Source organism: Rhodamnia argentea, chromosome 10, assembly GCF_020921035.1.
Source record: "Rhodamnia argentea isolate NSW1041297 chromosome 10, ASM2092103v1, whole genome shotgun sequence".
NCBI classification, from domain to species: domain Eukaryota; kingdom Viridiplantae; phylum Streptophyta; class Magnoliopsida; order Myrtales; family Myrtaceae; genus Rhodamnia; species Rhodamnia argentea.
The window spans coordinates 6621163-6642250 of record NC_063159.1 but is presented as its reverse complement, the minus strand read 5'-3'; the positions used below and the strand labels follow the sequence as shown (position 1 = coordinate 6642250).

The following is a 21088-nucleotide window of genomic DNA, read 5'->3' as shown; positions in this document are numbered from 1 at the left end:
TTTTTTTTCCCTATTTCCTTGTGCTTCACTTTTTATTTTATTTGATTTGACCTTTATTTGTTTGAGTCTCCATGCAAGATAACTTAGATTTTTCATGTTTTATGAGGGAAAAAGAAGAAGGAAAGATCACATGCAAACCTTCTCATAAAAGAGAAAAAAGGTACTGATAATAGGCATTGGACGATTCTTACATAATCAACTCTCAGGGCTCACGAATTTCTAATCCGTAAAAGTAAGGTGGGCTCCCGTGTCTTAGTTGGTCTCTATTAGGCCCATTATAGGTTAGAATGGACTCTTAAGTAAAAGCAAATGGCATAATTAACAAACAAAATTAAGTTCCGATGGATAGGGTTCATAAGGGCCCGTTCTTAATCGAAATCGTAGGGGAATTATAAAAAAAAAAAAGTCATAAATCTATTACAATTATGCTAATTCAATCTAAACCTTTTGTATTTGTGTCTATTCAGTCCATCCGGATAATTTTGATAAAAAAACGTTGACATGGTGCTGTCCTCGCTTCGCCTAAGGCTAGCGAGTCGCCGGTGCTTGTCTCCGGCCGATTGCTGAGATAGGACAGAAAAAAAGAAAAGAAAAGAGAAATAACAAATTTTGAAAAAGAAATTTATGTTAGCACCGGCAGCGTCATGTTAGCGATTTTTGACCAAAATTAACCGTATCAATTGAAATGGCCCACATATTAAAGGTTTAAAACTTAATTAACAAAAAAAAATTATGACCGAATCAACATAATTACAATAAGCTTATGATATTTTTGGGAATTTTGATCGGGGAGAGAGGGATTGCAGCTGGGTCGGAATGGTGGGAGTCGAGGAGGTAGAGGAGGGTGCCAGCAATGGGACGGACGAGGAGCAGAGTTTTTGGGAAGGAAGCTAGTGGACGGACGAGACACATTTATTAACAAAGTCTCGTTCTCCTAAATTAACCATATGAATTGAAATGACCCATATACAAAAGATTTAGAACTTAATTGATAAAAAAAATTATGGCTGAATTAACATAATTATAATAAGTTTATGATATTTTTGGGAATTTTGATCAGGGTGAGAGGGATTGCTGCTGGGTCGGAAAGGTGGGAGTCGAGGATGGCAATGGCGCTAAAAGAAGGGTCTTTGCTAAGCACAATGAGAATAGAGAAAAGTAAGAACAGAAATGAGAGGGACCCACAAGGAAAGGAAATGAATAAACCAAATAAATGGATATGGACCCACAAAGGATATAACGGTCAAAACATTGTGGTAGGGAATGTAATAGTGAAAAAGGGAGTGGAAACAGCGTGACCCATGATTTATTGTTGTCTTTTTCTCCTTGTGATTGTTATTTTCTCAATATATATATTTAACTTCTACATAAAGACTCAATTCCTTTCGCGAAAAACAAATTTCAAGAAAATATTTTTCGAATTTTCAGGCGTTCCGTTTACAGAAGACAATCGAGTCGAGAAAAATATTTTTCTTACATAGAAAAAGCACATTAAAAAATGTGAAAAATATTTCCTCATCTTTCCTTCCTTCTCTCTTTCACATTTCCTTCCTTTTTAATTATTTTTATTCTTTTAAATTTCAAATTTTTTATTTTATTAATTTTTTTTTATTTTTCTCTTTTCTTTTTCTTCCCCCTTCTTCTGTGGGCCAAGCCTCGCCGTGGCCGACGATCAACAAAAGAGGGGGAAATAAAAAAAAGGATAAAAAAATGAGAGAATAAAATAATAAAAGAAAAGAGAGTAAAATAAAAATTAGAATTTTAAAAATAAATAAAAAGAAAATAGAAAAGAAAAAAAAATTATATCATTAAAAGGAGTTCAAATCTGATTTTTTATATTGAAAACGAAAAATATTTTCCAGGTTATTTTCAAGTTTCAGCCAAACACCAAAATCTGTTGCCATTTTCTTGAAAAATGACTTTCTGAAAAGTATTTTCCAGAAACACTTCATTTTTCGCGAAACTAGTGGAGCAAAAAAGTCTAATTGGAAATTTGTTTCAAAAGACATCTATTTATAAACTTTTTTTTTTTAGTCGAAACAGAAATCTATTTGAAAACTCAATGTGGATAGTGAATAAAAAATGTAGGAGAATGAGACTTTGTTAATAAATGTCTCTGAGACACTTGAAAGTAATAAATTTATTAATAAAGTGTCTCGGAGACATTTATTTACAAAGTCTCGATCTCCTAAATAATCCGATTATTGATACTTTCTTGCGATTGATTCATGCACATAAGAACATCAGTATTGCTCATTAGTCCTTTTTTCCCTCTTTGGTCTGCATAAGTCCACTTACAATGCCAATTACAAGGGAGGAGGGCCTTTTAGTCAAATGGGCTTTTTTAGTTTTTACCACCTAATCTACTAATTAGTTGGCTTCTGTTGGGGAATGGACCATTCGGATTTCTTGATGTCAAGATCTGGGGAGGAAGCATAAAAGACCAAGCTATTCAGATTCCACAGTATAAAGTCTCCATTCAGTCCCGTGCGCTGACGTAGTTGACCGTCTCCGCGCTCCCTAGGGCTTCCGCCGGCGAAGCCAAGGTGACCGTCGACGACTTCGGTCAAGGCATGCGCGACGCTATAGCTCCGGCGGTGGACCCATGTTCCATTTTTGTTACCATCTGATGTAAGTGGACAAAATTATGGCGAGCTTTCTGCAAATTCCAGAGTGCTCCTCCCTAAACGATACGCCTTGGTCTTTCTTCTTCTGTTTTCTTGTTAATAGAAAAAGCAAGTCAAAGTCAAAGTCAAAGTCGTGTTCTCTTTCAATCAAAACACCTGCCTAAGTGGAGATCACGGCAGTGGATGGGTTTTCTTGTTTGAGCGCTCCTCAGGTAATCAATGGCTCCTCGCTCTTCTCTTCTCTACCCCTTTTCCTGCTTTGATTGCTCCATTTTGGTCTGATGAGTTGTATGGGATTTTTCCTTCTTTTTTTTTTTTGTTCTGTTCGAATGTAGGCCCGAATTGAGTTTTGAGAGACATTTCTGCAATTCCCAGATCTGGGATTTCGTATTCCTCTTCTCCTGAGGCTCTGCTCCATCAATCTCTTTTACTGCCTCTGTATTGCTGCAATCCTCTCGAGATGAAAAGAAGAGAACCCACTGGCCCAGAAGATCCGATGTACGGGGCGTCTTCCTCATCGACCTCTCCACATGTAGGTGATTCTGACTGCAGAGCCAAAAAGCCAAAAGGAAATGAGCAGGAAGTATTCTTGAGCTTCAGAGGGGAAGACACGCGCAAAGGCTTCACTGATCATCTCTATAATAGCCTTGCCAGTGCGGGAATTTATGTGTTCAGAGACGACAACGAGCTCCGTGTTGGTGAGAAGATTGGTCCGGAGCTTCTCTGCAGTATTACGCAGTCCAAGATCTCCATCCCAATTATCTCGGAGAACTATGCTTCCAGCAGATGGTGCCTTCGCGAGCTGGCTCCGATGTTGAAGTGCAAGAGAAGCAGTGGGCAAATAGTGCTGCCCATATTTTACAAAGTGAAGCCCTGCCAGTTGCGACGTCTTACGGGGAGTTTGGGAGATGCTACCAATGCACATATAGAGAATTTGGATGAAACGGTTGTGAAGGAATGGGAAGAGGCGCTTGAAGAAGTCAGTTCCTTGAAAGGATGGGTATCGGACAATGTTGATAATGGGTGCATTATTCTCAACCAAAACTTTGTTTAGTTTCTTAGAACTAGATCTAGAGTATAAATATTGCCATCCTATACTGAAACTCATTATTATTTGGCAGGCATGAAGGGACATTAGTTAAAATTGTTGTCGGAAAAGTTGCGAGCGAGTTAAAAAGGCTCTTTCGGCTAATTGTTCCGAACCGGTTGGTGGGAATCGATGATCGTGCGGAAGAGGTAATGAGCTTGATAGATCCTAAATCCAATGATACAAGGATTGTCGGGATTTATGGAATGGGCGGCATTGGTAAGACTACTCTTGCAAAGGTGTTATACAACAAACTCTCCGGTGATTTTGAGTGTCTTAGCTTTGTGGCAAATATTCGAGAAATATCTTGGCGCAAAGGTATTGAAAGCCTACAAAAGCAGCTCATTTACGATATACTGAGAAGTCCACATGATGTGTCGACTGTGGATGAGGGAATTGGTGTCATCAAATGTCGTTTTACAAGTAAGAAAGTCCTAATTCTTCTTGATGATGTTGATGACAAGACTCACTTGAATGCTTTGGTCGGAGATGGTAGTTGGTTTAAAGCTGGAAGTATAGTCATCATCACAACTAGAAACAAGAGCATTCTTGATGAGGCTGGTGTAGGCTACATGTACCAACTCAACGAGTTGTCTTTAAAGCAATCATTGATTTTGTTTAGTAGACATGCATTTCGAAAGGATTCTCCCGAGATTGATTATCGAGTTATCTCTCGTGATGTCGTATCTACTACCGGGGGGCTTCCATTAGCCCTTGAAGTCATAGGTTCATTCTTATGTGGAAAGACAAAAAAAGTATGGAAAGATACCTCAAATAAATTAAAGAAAGTGCTCGAAAAGAAAGTCCAAGAGACTTTGAGGATAAGTTATGAAGCATTAGATCTCGAGGTGCAACTGATATTCTTGGACATTGCATGTGTCTTTATTGGATCATCCAAACAAAATCCAACTTACATGTGGGATTCCCGTGATTTTTTCCCAGAGAGTGGGATTGAAGTATTGTGTGTTATGTCCCCGATTAAAATTGACAAAGACAGCAAGGCGATGATGCACGATCAACCGAGAGACTTCGGAAGGGAAATTGTCTCGTCTAGAAAATCAAAAGGAGCCTCAAGGCCGTAGCAGATTGTGGATTCATGAGGAAGCCATAGACGTGCTTGAGAGCAACAAGGTATGAATTTTCTCTACTTGTCTTAGTCGGTGAATGTGAGTCCATCTTCTCTTTCTTGTTTGAGATAAAAATTATAGTTAGTCCCGAGTCTCCAAAACTTGTCAGCTTCTACCGACAAAAGAGCTCCTTCATTTAATTGCTGTTGTTAAAAATTATTGTTAGTCTTGAGTCTCCAAAACTTGTCGCTTCTACTAAAGAGCTCCTTCATTTAATTGCTGTTCTTGCCCGATTCAGGGACATGATTAATGAGCAATTTCTTGGTTACCGATGATGTGGGTGTATTTATATGTATTTACCTTGTAATATTGTGGTGAGGACACTCTTTTGGTAATTTCAATGCAACAACAAAACTACAAAAACGTAATGATTGACAGAGCACTTTCGGAGGAAACATGACATCTATAAATTGTTGGGGCCAATGCTTTTCCACGTATCCGTATGATGCAAGTGTTTGATTTTTGGACTCTTCTTTTGATTTCTTGTGCGCCCTTTTCTTTCCTTTTTTATTTTACTGAGTATTGACTTCTCTTATGAGTTGTTTTCTACGATAAATGAGATTTCGGTTTTGTGACCATTAGCTATAATGGTTCCGTATTTTTCAGTGAGGTTAAGTACATATAGTCCCCAAGCATTATTGTTTGTGCGATTTAGTCCTCCTCTGTATTTTTTGCTCAATGTGGTCCTTTATCTTTCACAGCTTGTGCAATCAAGTCCTTTGCCGTCAAGTCTCCCCTTAGTTAACAAAGTCAATTTGTTGTTGGCTTTCATATTTGCTTATGTTATATGCGCAAATGTGTAATAGAACCCTAAATATATATTATTTCATTTTATAGACTGTTCGTGAATGGGGATGAATTTCTTTCCAGAAATTTGCTATTTTTTTTCGTGACGATTGACAATGGACAATTTTGCTAATAATCCGCCGATAACATTTACATGTCAAATATAGGCCATTATGCTGTCACATTGATTCCTAGATCGTGCAATTCTTATTGAGCATCTTAGTTAGCGAAGACTTTGTTAATTTTTATATCATCGTGGGCTATCATGTTGCGTGATATTTCTACCTGTTGAACCTTTAGTGAGCATTTGTAGCACATATCTAGTACATTTATATCGTTTATTTGTTGAATATGAGTTATCGTGTTATCTAATTTTTATTTAATTATTGATTAGTATCATTTACTTATGAAATACATAATAGTGTTTTCTCATAATGATTGTCCATACAACTTTTCAATCATAACAGCCATCACTTATTATACATTTGGTTGTATCCATTATTGACATATATGTAGTCATGTAGTATAACCCTCTAAAGATATATTATTTTTCCTTTTGTGATGGACAACTGTCATGACCTTCAAAAAATAAACAAGTTAATTTTCGGGCTAATGGATTATCGGGTTAATTAATTAACTAACCTAACTCGGACTCTCCCAAGTCCATACCAAATCGCAACTTAAGGTTCAAATAATTAACATGCAATGTGTTTTGAATTTGGAGTCGCCACTAATCATTCTCGGTAGGTTGATTAGAAACCTAAATAAAATAGCGGGAGAAAACTATCTTATTTCCGCGAACCAGAGATTTTGAATTCGGGGACTTGGTTACGCTAGATTATTCTAACGCCCTTTCGGTACCATTTTCATGAAAAATACTTGATTTGGCAATTTTGATGGATTTTGCTTGAAATTCAAAGATGCAATTTTTTTGGTTTTTTTTCTTCTTTTTTATGAGAATGTAAAACATGGAACTTTGTACGATATACACCATGGATGATTTAGAAAGAAAGAAAACGCAGCCAATCACGAGTATTTACAAAAATAAATTAACATGTACTAATGTTAAACTTTGGAATACGTGACATGTCTAAAATAGACAAACAAATGTTCAAACCAAACGATTACATTTTTGTAGATCGAGATGGAAATGATTACCTTCTATTACACAAAATCTTACTCACATACACGTTATAGTTCCCTTCAAGATCTCGGAGCTGGAAAAACGCGGCTGTCGTTGAAAATGGCAAGCAATGGTGTTGTTGGATGGCGAGGGGCGAAATATGTGTCGGGACTTGTCGAAGATGACGCTCGACTAAAACTCTTTTCTTCACTCTCGAATTTTCTCTTCCCGATTTTTCTCAAGAACTCTCTTTTTCCTCTCTAAAAATTCCTCTCAAAAACTCTCTCAAAACTCTCTCAATTCTCTTCCACTCCCCCCCTTTCAAAAACTCTCTCAATTCTCTTCCACTTCCCCCCCTCAATTCTCAAGAACTCTCCCTCTTTTATAGCCAAATTTCTCCACCCTTCATTCTTCATCTTCATTTCTTCACCTTCCATTTTCATCTTCCCTTCTTCACCTTCATTTCTTCACCTTCCATTTTCATCTTCCCTTCTTCATCTTCATTTCTTCACATTCCATTTTCATCTTCCCTTCATCACCTTCCCTTCATCATCTTCCCTTCTTCATCTTCCCTTCTTCATCTTCTTTTGGTATTTGCAATACAATCCTTGAAGTTCCAAGTATTTGCAATGCAGTCCCCGAAATTTTAAGCATTTGCAATATAGTCCCCGAAGTTTCAAATCTTCTCGGTGTATTTTTCCATCCCGTGCCCGGTCTATACGCATACTAAATTAAGTGTTCTCGCTTGCCCAATTATATGCCAATGCAATGTACGCTAAAAATAAATATGTGAGATGATTTTTATTTAGAACTAAAATTAGTTCTAATTTTTATGCAAAAAATAGATTAGTCAAAATTTAGGCGTCAACAGCTGCCCCTCTTTGAGTGGAGGCTCGTAGAGGTTCCGCTCAAAGACAAAATTGAATCCTAAATTTTGACAAGGCAAATTATGGATGAACTTTTTGGTGAGAGTTTTAATCCCATTTTTTTTAATGTAATGAAGTGATGCATGATATGCAAGATCGTAAATAACATGTGTCATAATTCCTCTTTTTCATGTTAGAGAAACTCGCACATGGATCGCATACAAGAATACTCGTTTTACCAAATTTCTCGTAAGCTAATGGTTCTCTTAATTTCCAAGTTTCTTTTGCAGATGCAAGGATTTTAAGGTATCGGTGCCTTATCCATACTGCAGGCTTCTTTTACGGTGCGAGACAACAAGCAAAATATGTGTGTCGTTCGAGATCACAAGAGCTACGTCGTTGTGAGTCGAAAGAAGTGGAACCAAGTTCACAAGAGCTACGTCGTTGTGAGTTGATTAAATGTTGAAATCGCCAAGGCATATGTCTTCACGATTCGACAAAGGAGAAACAAAATCATAAGAGCTACGTCATTATGATTTGGTTTGGATCAAAACCATGGGTGCTTATGTCTTCATGATTTGATAAAGGAGCCGAAAATCATAAGAGCTATGTCATTATGAGCCGACTAAAGGTCAAGATCACCGGTGCATACGTCTTCGTGATTCGAGACCGAAATCATAAGAGCTACGTCGTTATGATTTGATAAGATGTCAAGATCGCCAGTGAATATGTCTTCACGACTCGACGTAAGATGCATATTGCCCGAATTGAACAATATTTGATAGGAGCACCATCGAATGGAATCGATAAGTACGAAAGGGGCATATTGCCCGAATTGAATCATAACAACTATCATCAAAGGAGTTGTTAATTTGAAAAGGGGTTCGGAAAACTTACCCGGGTTCTCCAAACGATTAATCAAGGAACGAAATAGATTGCTCGTATCGTACCCGGTAGGCATTTGCCAGCAAAACTTGCTCATTCAATAATCCTTGGATGAATTTCGAGACCTTGGGAGGGAACTCGAACATCGGGAATGTATTACCTATCATAGAATGTCAGAGGTAACACACACAAACATATTCAACAATGAGTATAATGCAATCACTCATACTATGGTTCATGCATAACCATTCTGTCAAGTTTGCATTACCAATTTTGTCCAGGGAGGTTCTCACATTACGAATACCTCGAATGTGAGCTGAATGGGGGGACTTCAGTCCGAAAGGGCTTTCACTCACTCTCGAGAAAAGCTATTTATCCTGTTTGCAGGATTCAAAAGAAATCACTCAATCTTTCCATCATCGCATTCGATAAGGATCCGAGTAATCTCGCAATTGATACGACCGAGCCGATCCGGAGGTCTTGATTAGGACCGTAATGAGGGCTAGGTCAAAGGTTTACAAAGGGGACTCTAGTTGAGTCAAGGCTGCTGAAATGAATTTCTTCATCATCTGCTCCAGATTTACAAGTCAAGAGCCCCGCAAAAATGAGAGAAATAATCTTGCTCGAACTTTTTCGAGTGATGCTTAAAATCATTTAACTCTACGTTAACTCAAGTGCCCTAATCAAAAGAGACTTTGGAGGGTTATAACGTAGGCTAGGATTGGGGACCGAGGAACGAAAAGGATCGTTTTGGCTCAGAAATTAAATGAGAAGGGGCTTTACGTTGGTGATCATCGTCGACTAGTCACCGATCTTGGTCTTCCGGAAATGTCTTCGAAAAGAATACCATTATTGAATGAGGGATGGTAGTTTTCTACTGAAAATTGCACTTTGCAAACTGATTTCTTGGGAAGTCTTCTTCACAACAAGTGTCCGTCAAGGATTTGCAAGAGACACAATGCAAACATGTACATGGAATTTACAACTTAACATGCAAAAATGTACATTCAAAATTCAGAAGTACTTTACAAATGAATGTGCATTGGCCTTACTTTTGGTAGGTACTTTGCTTTTCCTATGCTTGAAATTTTCATATGAGATCGCTCTTTGCTTTTCTTACTCCCGACTCTCATTTTTCTTTTTTTCTTTTTTTTTTCGAGAAGAGATTTCTTTTCCTTTTTCTTTGAGAGCTCTTTGACATCTCTTTATTTTGCTTCGAGAGCGGGCCCTTCTCCTTTAAGCTGAGTTTGCCTCTCCCTTTTTTTTTTTAAATCCCATGATTTTGAACCAGGAATTACAACAAACATAAACATTTACAAAGAAAAATTATGTAAACATAAAAAATCTAGCATACAAGAAATGAGTCCATTCGGGAATTCTCTGTTGACCCGACCATCTCCAATTCTAATCCTTGGGAAAATGCTATCTTCGTCTTTGGAATGAGCAAATGATCACCAACAGGGGTTTAAGAAATGAATTTGTAGGCTCAAGTGGGCTATGCAAAGAATGAAGTGTATAGGATAGAGAAGTGAATGCTCTTCATCATCCTAAGGAACTTGAATTAAAATTCGAGTATAAATGCAAAGAAACACCCGAAGATTAATGTTAGTCCGAGCAAGAAAATTTCTAACCATTTACCTCGTGATGCTGATGGAATTACCTCTGTTTTGCCCCAATGTGGGGTGGTTCTTGACAGGGTTGTAGAAGTGAAACTTCCGCTCAAATGGGTTAATCAACGGATAACCCGTAGTGTTTAGGATAGAGAAATGAACGCCTCCGTCACTTCGGTTATCGTACCTTTCGCGAGAAAACTCTTTACCTCGGGAATGCGGAATTTTGCCACCGTTCATCTCGCCTGAAAATTTTGGACGTGTTTGGGAAAGGATTGCCTTTCATCATCCCGTCTCGCCCCATTCCATACATTCGATGTATCTTATGTAGTTCATGTTCCTTATTCGTAGTTGGTAAATTAAACATGAGGAACAGTCATGCGCAAACTATGCAATGTATGAGTGTTTTTGAGCATATAAAATGCAGCAACTTTTTATCTTGGTGGACGAATTCGCAAACACATAAGAAACTTCTTAGGGGCCTGGATCGGGAGTTGCCCCCCGCTCATGCAAATGAGTTGCAAAACTTCATTATCTGGTTCAAGACATGAGATTGTCAAAGGCTCCAGGAATTTCTCATTTCATTAATTTTTCAGGGAGAATGGATACTTCCCTATCCGGAAAGGCAATGACCCCTGTAAAAATCAAAAGGGAAAGCGTCAATGTACGTTCTCATGTTCTAAACGAGTTTAAACGATACCGCTTTACCCTTGTACGGATTTCTTGTGAACTTTGAATTGAAAAGATCAACTCATCTAGATCAGACCGTATGTCCGGGATGTTATCTCTCCAGGTTCTGTAACCATCTTGGCTGAGCTTCAATCGGCATTGAACTGCTAAGCAAAAAGGTTTTTATTAATCTTTGTACGTTGATGTCAAATCCCGGGATCGAACCCGGGACGCCTCGGACCATGGTCATTCCCCCAACCACTAGGCCGTGGTGTTGTTGGCGTCCACGAGTGGTTCACTTTTTGCTATATTGTTTTCAAAGCAGATGGCAATCCCCCGTCGAGAATCAAATAAGCTTAAATTAGAGTTTGAAATGACCGAGAGCCAATTGGGACGATACGGAGTTACCCATCTTTGAGCCCGCTTGGTCTTTTACTCGTATTCTCCCAAGTAAGGCTATTCGGAATCTCTTTTTACGGGCGTTCCGGGGCGTCGTCCACAAATTGATTTGCTACAGGCCTAGCTTAATAAGGAATTTACACATTTGATAAGAGAGGAGAAAATGCGCCCTTTAACTCTAGGCAAATTCTAGACAGCTAAAAAGTAAAAAAATATCCCACGCAGGGGAACTATACATGGAATTAAAGGAGTATTCATGCAAGATTGGTTCCACCTCTTTTGTTGGCCATTCCAACGATCGGCTGATTTTATCTTGGATCATACACCAATGATCGTTGTTTGAGGATCCATAATCACTTGCTTCGGATTACAACTCGGGAGGTCCTTCGCCTCCGAACTGGCTAATCAAGGTGGTAAGCTCATCATCAAAGTAATATTCCGATTTTTTGAGCAATTGATGCTCGAATTGGGTATTGTTACTTGCTAACATTGGCGACGAATTTCCCACTTTGTTTTCGCCGTGAGCAGTCTGACTCCTTGAGCTTGAGCTTCCGCCGTTGCTCACCATTATCTTAGCCACTATAAGAGAAGTGGTTGACATTTCGGGAACCGGCAAAGGACTTTCCGGTGATACATGGATGGTGTGTACTATCTCAAAAGTGTGGTAGGAATCTTCTTCATCATGAGCCGGCTCGATGTAAGGGATGGCCATTTCATTGAAAATCCGGTGATCTTCCTCTCCATGGACAATCAAGAACTTCAATTCGACCACGAACTTAATTTCTTTGATGAAGGCTTAATGGGACAGCTCCGGCGGTATGAATCCAAGGTCGGCCCAGGAGAAGGTTAAAGGCCGAAGGAATATCCAAGACTTGGAAGAGAATGTCAAACAAAGAAGGGCCGATCTGCATCTCCAAGTTGATCCGCCCCAGCACATCCTTCTTTACACCATCAAATGAGTGGACGGAAGTCTTGGCCGTTTGCAACCTAGCCGTGTCGATTCCAAGATGATTCAAGGTGGCTAATGGGCAAATATTCAGTGCCGACCCGTTGTCAATGAGTACCCGAGCTACGTGGGTTTGCTTGTGTTTCACCATTATGTGCAAAGCTTTGTTACGGCCCCGTCCTTCGAGCGGAATCTCATCATCAGCAAATGTGACCCGATCCTTTAAAAGGATCGTCCCTACGAAGTTCTCTAGTTTGTCCTGTTCAATATTCTCGGGTACGTGAATTTCGCCGAGTACTTTCATTAAGGACTCCCGATGCTTCTCGGATGACTACAGAAGTTCAAGTAGGGATACCTGAGCCCGTGATTTTCTCAACTAGTCGACAATTCTATACTCACTCGCCTTGATTACGGCCAAGATTTCCTTAGCATCTTTCTCGCTTACTTGCCTAGTCGGTTGGTCATCGCTATAAGCGCGTCCCGATCTTATTATTAGGGCAAGATCGTAGGACCAAGGAACTGCCTTGTTTCTAACGTACGGAAAAGGCAGGGGCGAGGCAATAACTATTCCGAGTTCATCGACCGCTGCATCTTCCAAGGCGGGCATGTTCACTAACTCTGGATCGTTCTTGATCAAGTTAGTCACATTGGCATCTTCCACTTGAGATTCTTGAAAGGTCTCGGGTTGAGTCAAAGCTGCGAGCTCCCGATCCCGATCAATGATAATCCGGGATATAGTGGCCACTATCTCGATTTGACTTGCTCGGACTATGAATCCGTCTTTCAGGAGAGCGGAGAACTTTTCCTTCAACCGATCGAGTGATATCGGTTCACCGACCTCATAATATCCCGCCCAGAATGATCCGGCAACATTCGGCAAGAATGCCTTAGAATCGAAAAGACCTTGAATCGATGCTTCAAATGCGAAACGGCCGTCGGTGTCACGTCCAAGCTCCCCGCAGTGGTACTCACATTTCTTCGATGGATCATTTCTCGGCGAGCTTGTGTTACCGGGTCGTAGAGGCTCGGAAGTCGCAAAACCTCTCTTACGTAGAACCGCGAGTACTTGCGATGGGGTTCCCGGTAGAGGGGTAAACCGCCGAGGGGACCGTTGATTCCCTCTTTGTCGTTGCACGCCGAAATTGGCCTGCTGCTGATTTGGAATCAGTACGACCGGCGTCTAGGTCGTGATTTTTTGGCTGTAGGTCATATTGACCTGTGGGGCCGATTCCTTGTCTTTCCTTACCGCAAACCTCTTAGTTGTTGTGGTGACATCATCATACCAACCTTTCTTCATACCGTTCTCGATTTCTTCAGCCATTACGATGAGATGGCTGAATGACATGGCAGCGGATCCCAAAATTTGAGTTCTCATAATCGGCGAGAGGGTGGAAACAAACAATTTCATGAGTTCCCTTTCGGAAGGGACTGGTTTCACTCGAGATGCCACGTTTCTCCACCTGGTGTCATACTGCTTGATTGTTTCTCCCTTTTTCATCTCAAGCTGCTCAAGGTCTTCTCTAGTGGTGAGCACATCCAAGTTAAAGCTAAAATGTTTGATGAAAACATTAGCTGCCTTTTCCCAATCATCCATCCGGTAGATCTCGTAGTCCATATACCATCTCATGGCAGCTTCTTTTAAACTAGCCTGGAAAGTCCGAACCATTAGAGGGCCGTTGGTCGCATGCTTATTCATTTTTGCCCGGTACATCCGGACATGCTGAACCGGGTTGGAAGTCCCATCATACTTCTCGAAGTCGGGCATCTTGAACTTCTCTAGCACTGTGACCTTTGAAAAGATAGACAGGTCAATCCGAGGTATGTTGTGAGTCCCCTCAACCTCTCGGATCCTCTGTTCCATTTGGGCCAACAGCTTGGCCGCATCACCATTCAATCCGGGGGCCACAGGGCTGGCTTGAGGGATTGGGACTACGGGCGGCGTGCTCGAGCTCACGCCCGTGATGATCACATCATCTAGTGGCATTGTTGGATAGGGAGTAGCTTCCAGGGCTTTACCGAAGTTGTCCGTAGGAGGAACTAGAGCAGGAAGCGGCGGGCTGGCGGCAGATGATTGAAGTTTGGCGGTGAAGGCGGCCATCATTTCTTCCATCTTTCGGGACATCATCCCTTCAAAGCGCTCGGTCAAGGAGCCAAGTTTCTCGTCTAGGGCAGCACTAACGGCGGCGTTAATGTCGGCCATCCTCTTTGCGATCGATCGAGTAATATGTGGAGGATCCGTGATAAATTACCCGTACGCAATAACAAACCCAAAATGAGTACAGGGAGCAAGAATAGCGAGCTGGCCCATGACATCCCTCTAGACTCAAACGAACAAAGTGATTATGACCAAAGGATTGAAACATGTAATTTTCAGTTTGTCCGCTTTTACGAAAAAATTCGTATTAATTCGCACGTTGATCAAAACATGTCCAAATTTTACGAGCTTATAGTTGAGAAGGTGATGAACAACTTTTACGTTGGCCAATCAGACTAGAAATGCACGGATCAAATCAGTTTAATGCGTCTTTCCAAAAAAATCACGTTCAGAAAACTGTTATAACCGCATGTTGTTGAAAAAACGAAGGGCCATCTTAAATTATGAATTTAATTCTGAAATTTTGCAAGATATTAGTTGAAACATAGGTCTACAACTTTCGTGTTTGACACTTACTCAAAGCTCGATTGTAGGATTTAGTAAAAATCGCACAACAGGAATAAGTCAAATCAGAATTGAGGACAACCGATGAAATTGTAAAAGCTGCGGAAGCAAAGTGCGAAATTGGAAATAAGACAATGAAACTTCTAAACAATCAACCTAAACCATGGACCGGCCCAAAATAAAAATGAGATAACAGGGTACAAGAGACAAGAAATTACCTCTCATACGAAGAAAATGTCAATCACAAAGACATGCGCATGAATTGTTAGTTTAAATCTTATTCTATCTATCCAAAAGGCTTTTGCAAAGTGAAATGATGAACGAAATGACATGTCGCAGCCTCGCGCAAATCATCATGACTAGTCGCAACCTCGCGTACAATAGTCATGACTAGTCGGGTCCAATCACTTCGGCTTGGTTCGGTCGACAAGGGCAATTCTCATGCATCGTAGCCTCACGTGTATGAGAACGACCCTTGAGCCATTTTTTGGAAAAATTTTCGGGATCCAGATGGGATAACCTTTAGCGAAACCTTACCGCCAAGGTTAAAGAACCATCTAAATACCATCTTAAAACTATTAGTGTGACCCAGGTCCCGTCACGGGTTATGTGCAAAGTAGTGCAAATACGATAAATCATGCACAACAATTAAAGGCAAACACCGCTTCAATGATTCAAAAGTTAAATCACAATTCCAATTCACCAAGCCCGCAAAACAAATGGTTAGCCGATCACTCCTCCCCTTATAACTCCCAATCTGCAAAAACATTTAACACCTAAGAATGAGAATTCAACCAAAGTTTACCAAATCAAGTGATTTCTTTTTCATGAAATTATCTGCCCTAAGTCCTCTTTGAGTCCCCAATGAGTCGCCAAGTCAGTCGCGACCTTCAAAAAATAAACAAGTTAATTTTCGGGCTAATGGATTATCAGGTTAATTAATTAACTAACCTAACTCGGACTCTCCCAAGTCCATACCAAATCGCAACTTAAGGTTCAAATAATTAACATGCAATGTGTTTTGAATTTGGAGTCGCCACTAATCATTCTCGGTAGGTTGATTAGAAACCTAAATAAAATAGCGGGAGAAAACTATCTTATTTCCGCGAACCGCAGATTTTGAATTCGGGGACTTGGTTACGCTAGATTATTCTAACGCCCTTTCGGTACCATTTTCATGAAAAATACTTGATTTGGCAATTTTGATGGATTTTGCTTGAAATTCAAAGATGCAATTTTTTTGGTTTTTTTTCTTCTTTTTATGAGAATGTAAAACATGGAACTTTGTACGATATACACCATGGATGATTTAGAAAGAAAGAAAACGCAGCCAATCACGAGTATTTACAAAAATAAATTAACATGTACTAATGTTAAACTTTGGAATACGTGACATGTCTAAAATAGACAAACAAATGTTCAAACCAAACGATTACATTTTTGTAGATCGAGATGGAAATGATTACCTTCTATTACACAAAATCTTACTCACATACACGTTATAGTTCCCTTCAAGATCTCGGAGCTGGAAAAACGCGGCTGTCGTTGAAAATGGCAAGCAATGGTGTTGTTGGATGGCGAGGGGCGAAATATGTGTCGGGACTTGTCGAAGATGACGCTCGACTAAAACTCTTTTCTTCACTCTCGAATTTTCTCTTCTGATTTTTCTCAAGAACTCTCTTTTTCCTCTCTAAAAATTCCTCTCAAAAACTCTCTCAAAACTCTCTCAATTCTCTTCCACTCCCCCCCTTTCAAAAACTCTCTCAATTCTCTTCCACTTCCCCCCCTCAATTCTCAAGAACTCTCCCTCTTTTATAGCCAAATTTCTCCACCCTTCATTCTTCATCTTCATTTCTTCACCTTCCATTTTCATCTTCCCTTCTTCACCTTCATTTCTTCACCTTCCATTTTCATCTTCCCTTCTTCATCTTCATTTCTTCACATTCCATTTTCATCTTCCCTTCATCACCTTCCCTTCATCATCTTCCCTTCTTCATCTTCCCTTCTTCATCTTCTTTTGGTATTTGCAATACAGTCCTTGAAGTTCCAAGTATTTGCAATGCAGTCCCCGAAATTTTAAGCATTTGCAATATAGTCCCTGAAGTTTCAAATCTTCTCGGTGTATTTTTCCATCCCGTGCCTGGTCTATACGCATACTAAATTAAGTGTTCTGCTTGCCCAATTATATGCCAATGCAATGTACGCTAAAAATAAATATGTGAGATGATTTTTATTTAGAACTAAAATTAGTTCTAATTTTTATGCAAAAAATAGATTAGTCAAAATTTAGGCGTCAACAACAACTTTATTATATTCACTTATTTGTAAAGCATGTTGATTAAATTTTTTTTTTCGATGCATATCATTTAGTCACGACGGGTATCGATACACCTTTTCAACTATAATAGTCGTCGCTTGTTATATAGAATCAACACGACAATGAAAAGATAGCATCAAATGTCTGTAGATTAGAGCAGTAAAAATCATTGATATAACATTTGATATAAAACACGTCCATACTTTTTCAGCTTACATTCTCGTTGTGATTTTGATACGAGAAGTGCAAACAAGGGGGATTCTACAATTGGAATTCTTTGATGGCAAATTTGATGGTTGTATTCAGACCGTAAGAGAAGAGTGCTGGTGTTTCACGTATAAAGGATATGAGTTAGGGTTGTGTTGTTTCACATATAAGGGGCATGAATTTTGCTAGATATATTGAAATGGGGTGTGCATGAGGAGAGGCCTCAATTGTAATTTCAAAGGGATGCAATTTCTGGGAATTCTTCTTTTTTTTTTTGGTCAGAATTTTCTGGAATTGAAAAGGTGCAAATTGAGAAGGGCATAGTTAGAAAAGGAGAAGTTCGGAAACACCCTTGCGAGCTTCACATTTTTACATAAATTAGATAAATATTTGTCAAGTGCAACCTGTCATTTAAGGAAGCTGAAAGTGAGAAGCCTACACCATTATAGTATGACAACCTATTGAATTTAGTTCAGCTTGTCTTAAATATAGTTGGATTCATCTCATCATTCAAAACTTACGGTCCACAATGCTTTCTAATTGCAGGGCACTAGTAAGATCGAGGCTCTTCGTCCGGACAAATGTGGTTATAGAAGAAGCTACACGGGTGAACTATTTAAAGAACCGACCGGTTTGAGGTTCCTTCAAGTGAACGCTGCGAATCTTGTTGGAGATTTCCTGAACTTGCTTCCTCAATTAAGATGGCTTCAATGGGAGGAGTGTCCCTTGGATTTCGCAGCGGCCAACTTCCATCCAAAGAAATTAGTCGTGCTTGATCCGTCGTGGAGTGGGATTTCGGAGGACTGGGGAGGATGGGGTCCAGTTAAGGTGAGATGTAGCAGAGAAGGCATATCTCTTGTTGATAGTCATGTGTTGTTGAGAGTCCAATCTCACCAAGTTCTCCTTTTCTCCTTTCTTTTTCTCGGAGAGGTTTAATATCCTTACTCGGATTAAGGATTTTTCTCTAAGTATAAGAGGAATTTGTAGGCACCTAAATGTACAATAAGCTTCTATCCTTAATATGTTAACAAACAATCATGCTTAACACTAGACATACTGAGAAATAAAAACTTGTTTTAACTGTATTAATTACAATCTTTTAGAAATATAACTACAATATTTGTGCCCATCTTGAGTTTTTTTAATCTGAATGGTTTGTGGCTTCTAAGTGAATCTCTCCCGATGCATGTCTTTTTAGCAATTCTTGTTACATCTGTACATCAATCTTCCTTCATGAAAAATGAAAAGTTGCAATTATTTAGGTATAGTTTGGTATGTTCAAAGAAGCACTCTTAACTGTTTTCGACCTGAAATACTATTTGAATGGTCATAGACAGGATCAATTGTTATGGAAACAAAAGTAAACATTAATATTTGAAAATAAGCGCACTGCTTCATAATGGTTTTTGTGAGAGCAAATTGTATGTTAGCTTTGTAAGTGCTAGCCGCTTGATATTTATTTTAGCCAAATTGGAAGATATGCCTAATGCAAGAAGAAAATATAGTTAGCAGTTGTATGTCCCTAACATTCTTTTTGCAGTATATGCTGAAAAATTATTTCTATGTTGGTTAGTTCCAAAAAAAAAAAAAAATTTATTTCTATGTTGGTGACATAGCCAAACACTACTACTTAAGGAATGTTTAAATAAAACATATGTGAGGTAGTGGAGTATTATAGCAATGGTTGAATGGGGACTGAACTATGAAAAATTTATATATTCTTCTAAAAAGTCCAAATAAAAGGAGTAGTGGAGCATTAATATTTTTCTATGGAATTTTAAGTAGTCCAAACAAGAACGAAGAACATCGGAAACGCAGTCCAATCTCATTGTTTCTTTTTTTTTTTTTTCTAGATGGCAACAGAGCTCAAAGTTCTCAACCTCTCGAATTGTCGGTCTTTGAGAAGAACTCCCGACTTATCCACTTTCAAAAGCTTGGAGATTTTATCATTTGAAGGATGCTGGCATCTAGAAGAGATTCATCCTTCTATCGGTGACATCAAGACCCTTGTCTCCTTGAATGTCGGGTGTTGTAAGAGACTCAAGGAGCTACCGGCGGGAGTTGGTAGAATGGAAAAATTGAGGGAGGTTCTCTTAGATCATACGGATATACAAGAGATTCCTATTTCGAGAGGTTGTTTGACGAAGCCGGAGACACTAAGTGCCTCGTCTTGTAGACGATTGGCTCAACTTCTAGAATCCATGGGCTCACTTGTGTCGTTAACTTTGTTGGACGTATCCGGGACACGGATTGAAGAATTTCCTGAATCCATAGGTTCTATGAAGGAGCTTAGGACTCTTGATGCCTCTAATTGTGTGTCGCTCGCCCGCATACCTAGCTCCATAGGCCATCTAGCATCATTGCAATGCTTGTTATTATGGGGATGCCCCTCGTTGAGAGAAATTCCTGATTCAATTGGGAACTTGGCATCATTGACCAAACCGCATTTAGCAAGGACAGCAATTGCGGAATTACCCGAAAGCATTGGAAATCTGCAGAAGTTGAGGATCTTGGACATTTGTCGATCTCGCGTAACAGAATTGCCTGGTGCCACTGGAATGTTGGCGGAACTCCAAGAGTTGAGAGCTTCAGGATGCAAAAATCTGAAAGGACTACCTAGTGAAATAGGCGAACCGGTTTCCCTAAACAAGCTTAATTTAGACAAGTCGGGCATTACGGGCTTGCCGAAAAGCATTTCTAAGCTCTCTTGTGTCCAAAACCCGAGGGTTCGATATTGCCAAAAGCTTCGAGAAATACCAGACCTGCCCTCCGGCATAACGGCTCTACGTATCACCCGCCAGAGTACATCGTTGCCGCATCTTTCCCAGCTAACCCTTCTCAAGAAGCTCACTCTTTGTGATTGCCCTTGCCTTGAATATCTTCCAAAGCTGCCCGTTGGGCTATCAATGCTTTCTATTGCACGTTGTGGAAAACTGAAAGCGGTGACGGATTTGTCGAATTTGAAGCACTTATCTGAATTGTATCTTGAGGAGTGCTATGAGCTAACAGAAGTCACCGGCCTGGAAAGTTTACAGTCCCTCTATAACTTACGGGTACGGGAATGCCCTAATATATCATGGCTTGATGGCGTCGAATCCTGTGATTCCGCATGCTCGACATGATATCGAGAACCAGACTTTTAGATTAATAACCTCTGTGCAAGTTCCGTATTCGAAGGTTGTGGTTGCTCTCCGGTCATCTACTAACGTGCCTGTTTTGTTTACGTGGCGTGCTAAACTTTTATCTTCTTTTTGATTCTTGTATTGCCAGAATTCGTCGGGTTCTTCAAGCTAATTTCGGAGGGTGTGAATTCAATAGGCTGCAAGTCTGCAAGAGTGAGTTCATAGTTTCATTGTCATTTTTTATTCTCTATGAACTGTCGGTTGTGTTGAGTTTGATCCTAACAAGATTCACACCGTTTATGCTGTACACGATTTATCTTCCGCTCATTGTTCATTCTAATGTTCGCTAGGCCAATGCGGATTTTGTTCTAGTGATGCTCTGATTCGGCTTTCCGGTATGAAAGTTTGTCTCCTCTGCTCTCTAAATCTCTAATGATCTTGGTCTTCATGATGTAGGAACCGCAAATTTTAGAGCCGTATGTTATAATTTCGGGGCGGAAACCTATATGTATTCCAAATAAGCTTATGAACTATTACAAGTTTCATATGATATTGTGGCAGCACAGCTAGTAAAAGAGTTCAAAAGCTTTAAGGAGATAAGCTCAAAGAGGCATCTCACTTTATGGTATGTCGAATTCTTTGGTCCCGTCCGTGTGTC

At 39.8% G+C, this 21088-nt stretch overlaps 1 protein-coding gene across 1 annotated transcript; it reads left to right on the top strand.

Annotated features, from left to right (window-relative positions):
- Window positions 1-2942: 2942 nt before the first annotated feature.
- On the top strand, window positions 2943-20813 carry LOC125312640 (disease resistance protein RUN1-like). The gene is made up of 7 exons (XM_048271361.1): window positions 2943-3650; window positions 3749-4710; window positions 4769-4845; window positions 17855-18136; window positions 19162-20335; window positions 20579-20643; window positions 20781-20813. The coding sequence occupies exons 1-7, from the start codon at window positions 3088-3090 to the stop codon at window positions 20811-20813; spliced, it is 3156 nt and encodes a 1051-aa protein (XP_048127318.1). The 5' UTR covers window positions 2943-3087.
- The last annotated feature ends 275 nt before the right edge of the window (window positions 20814-21088 follow it).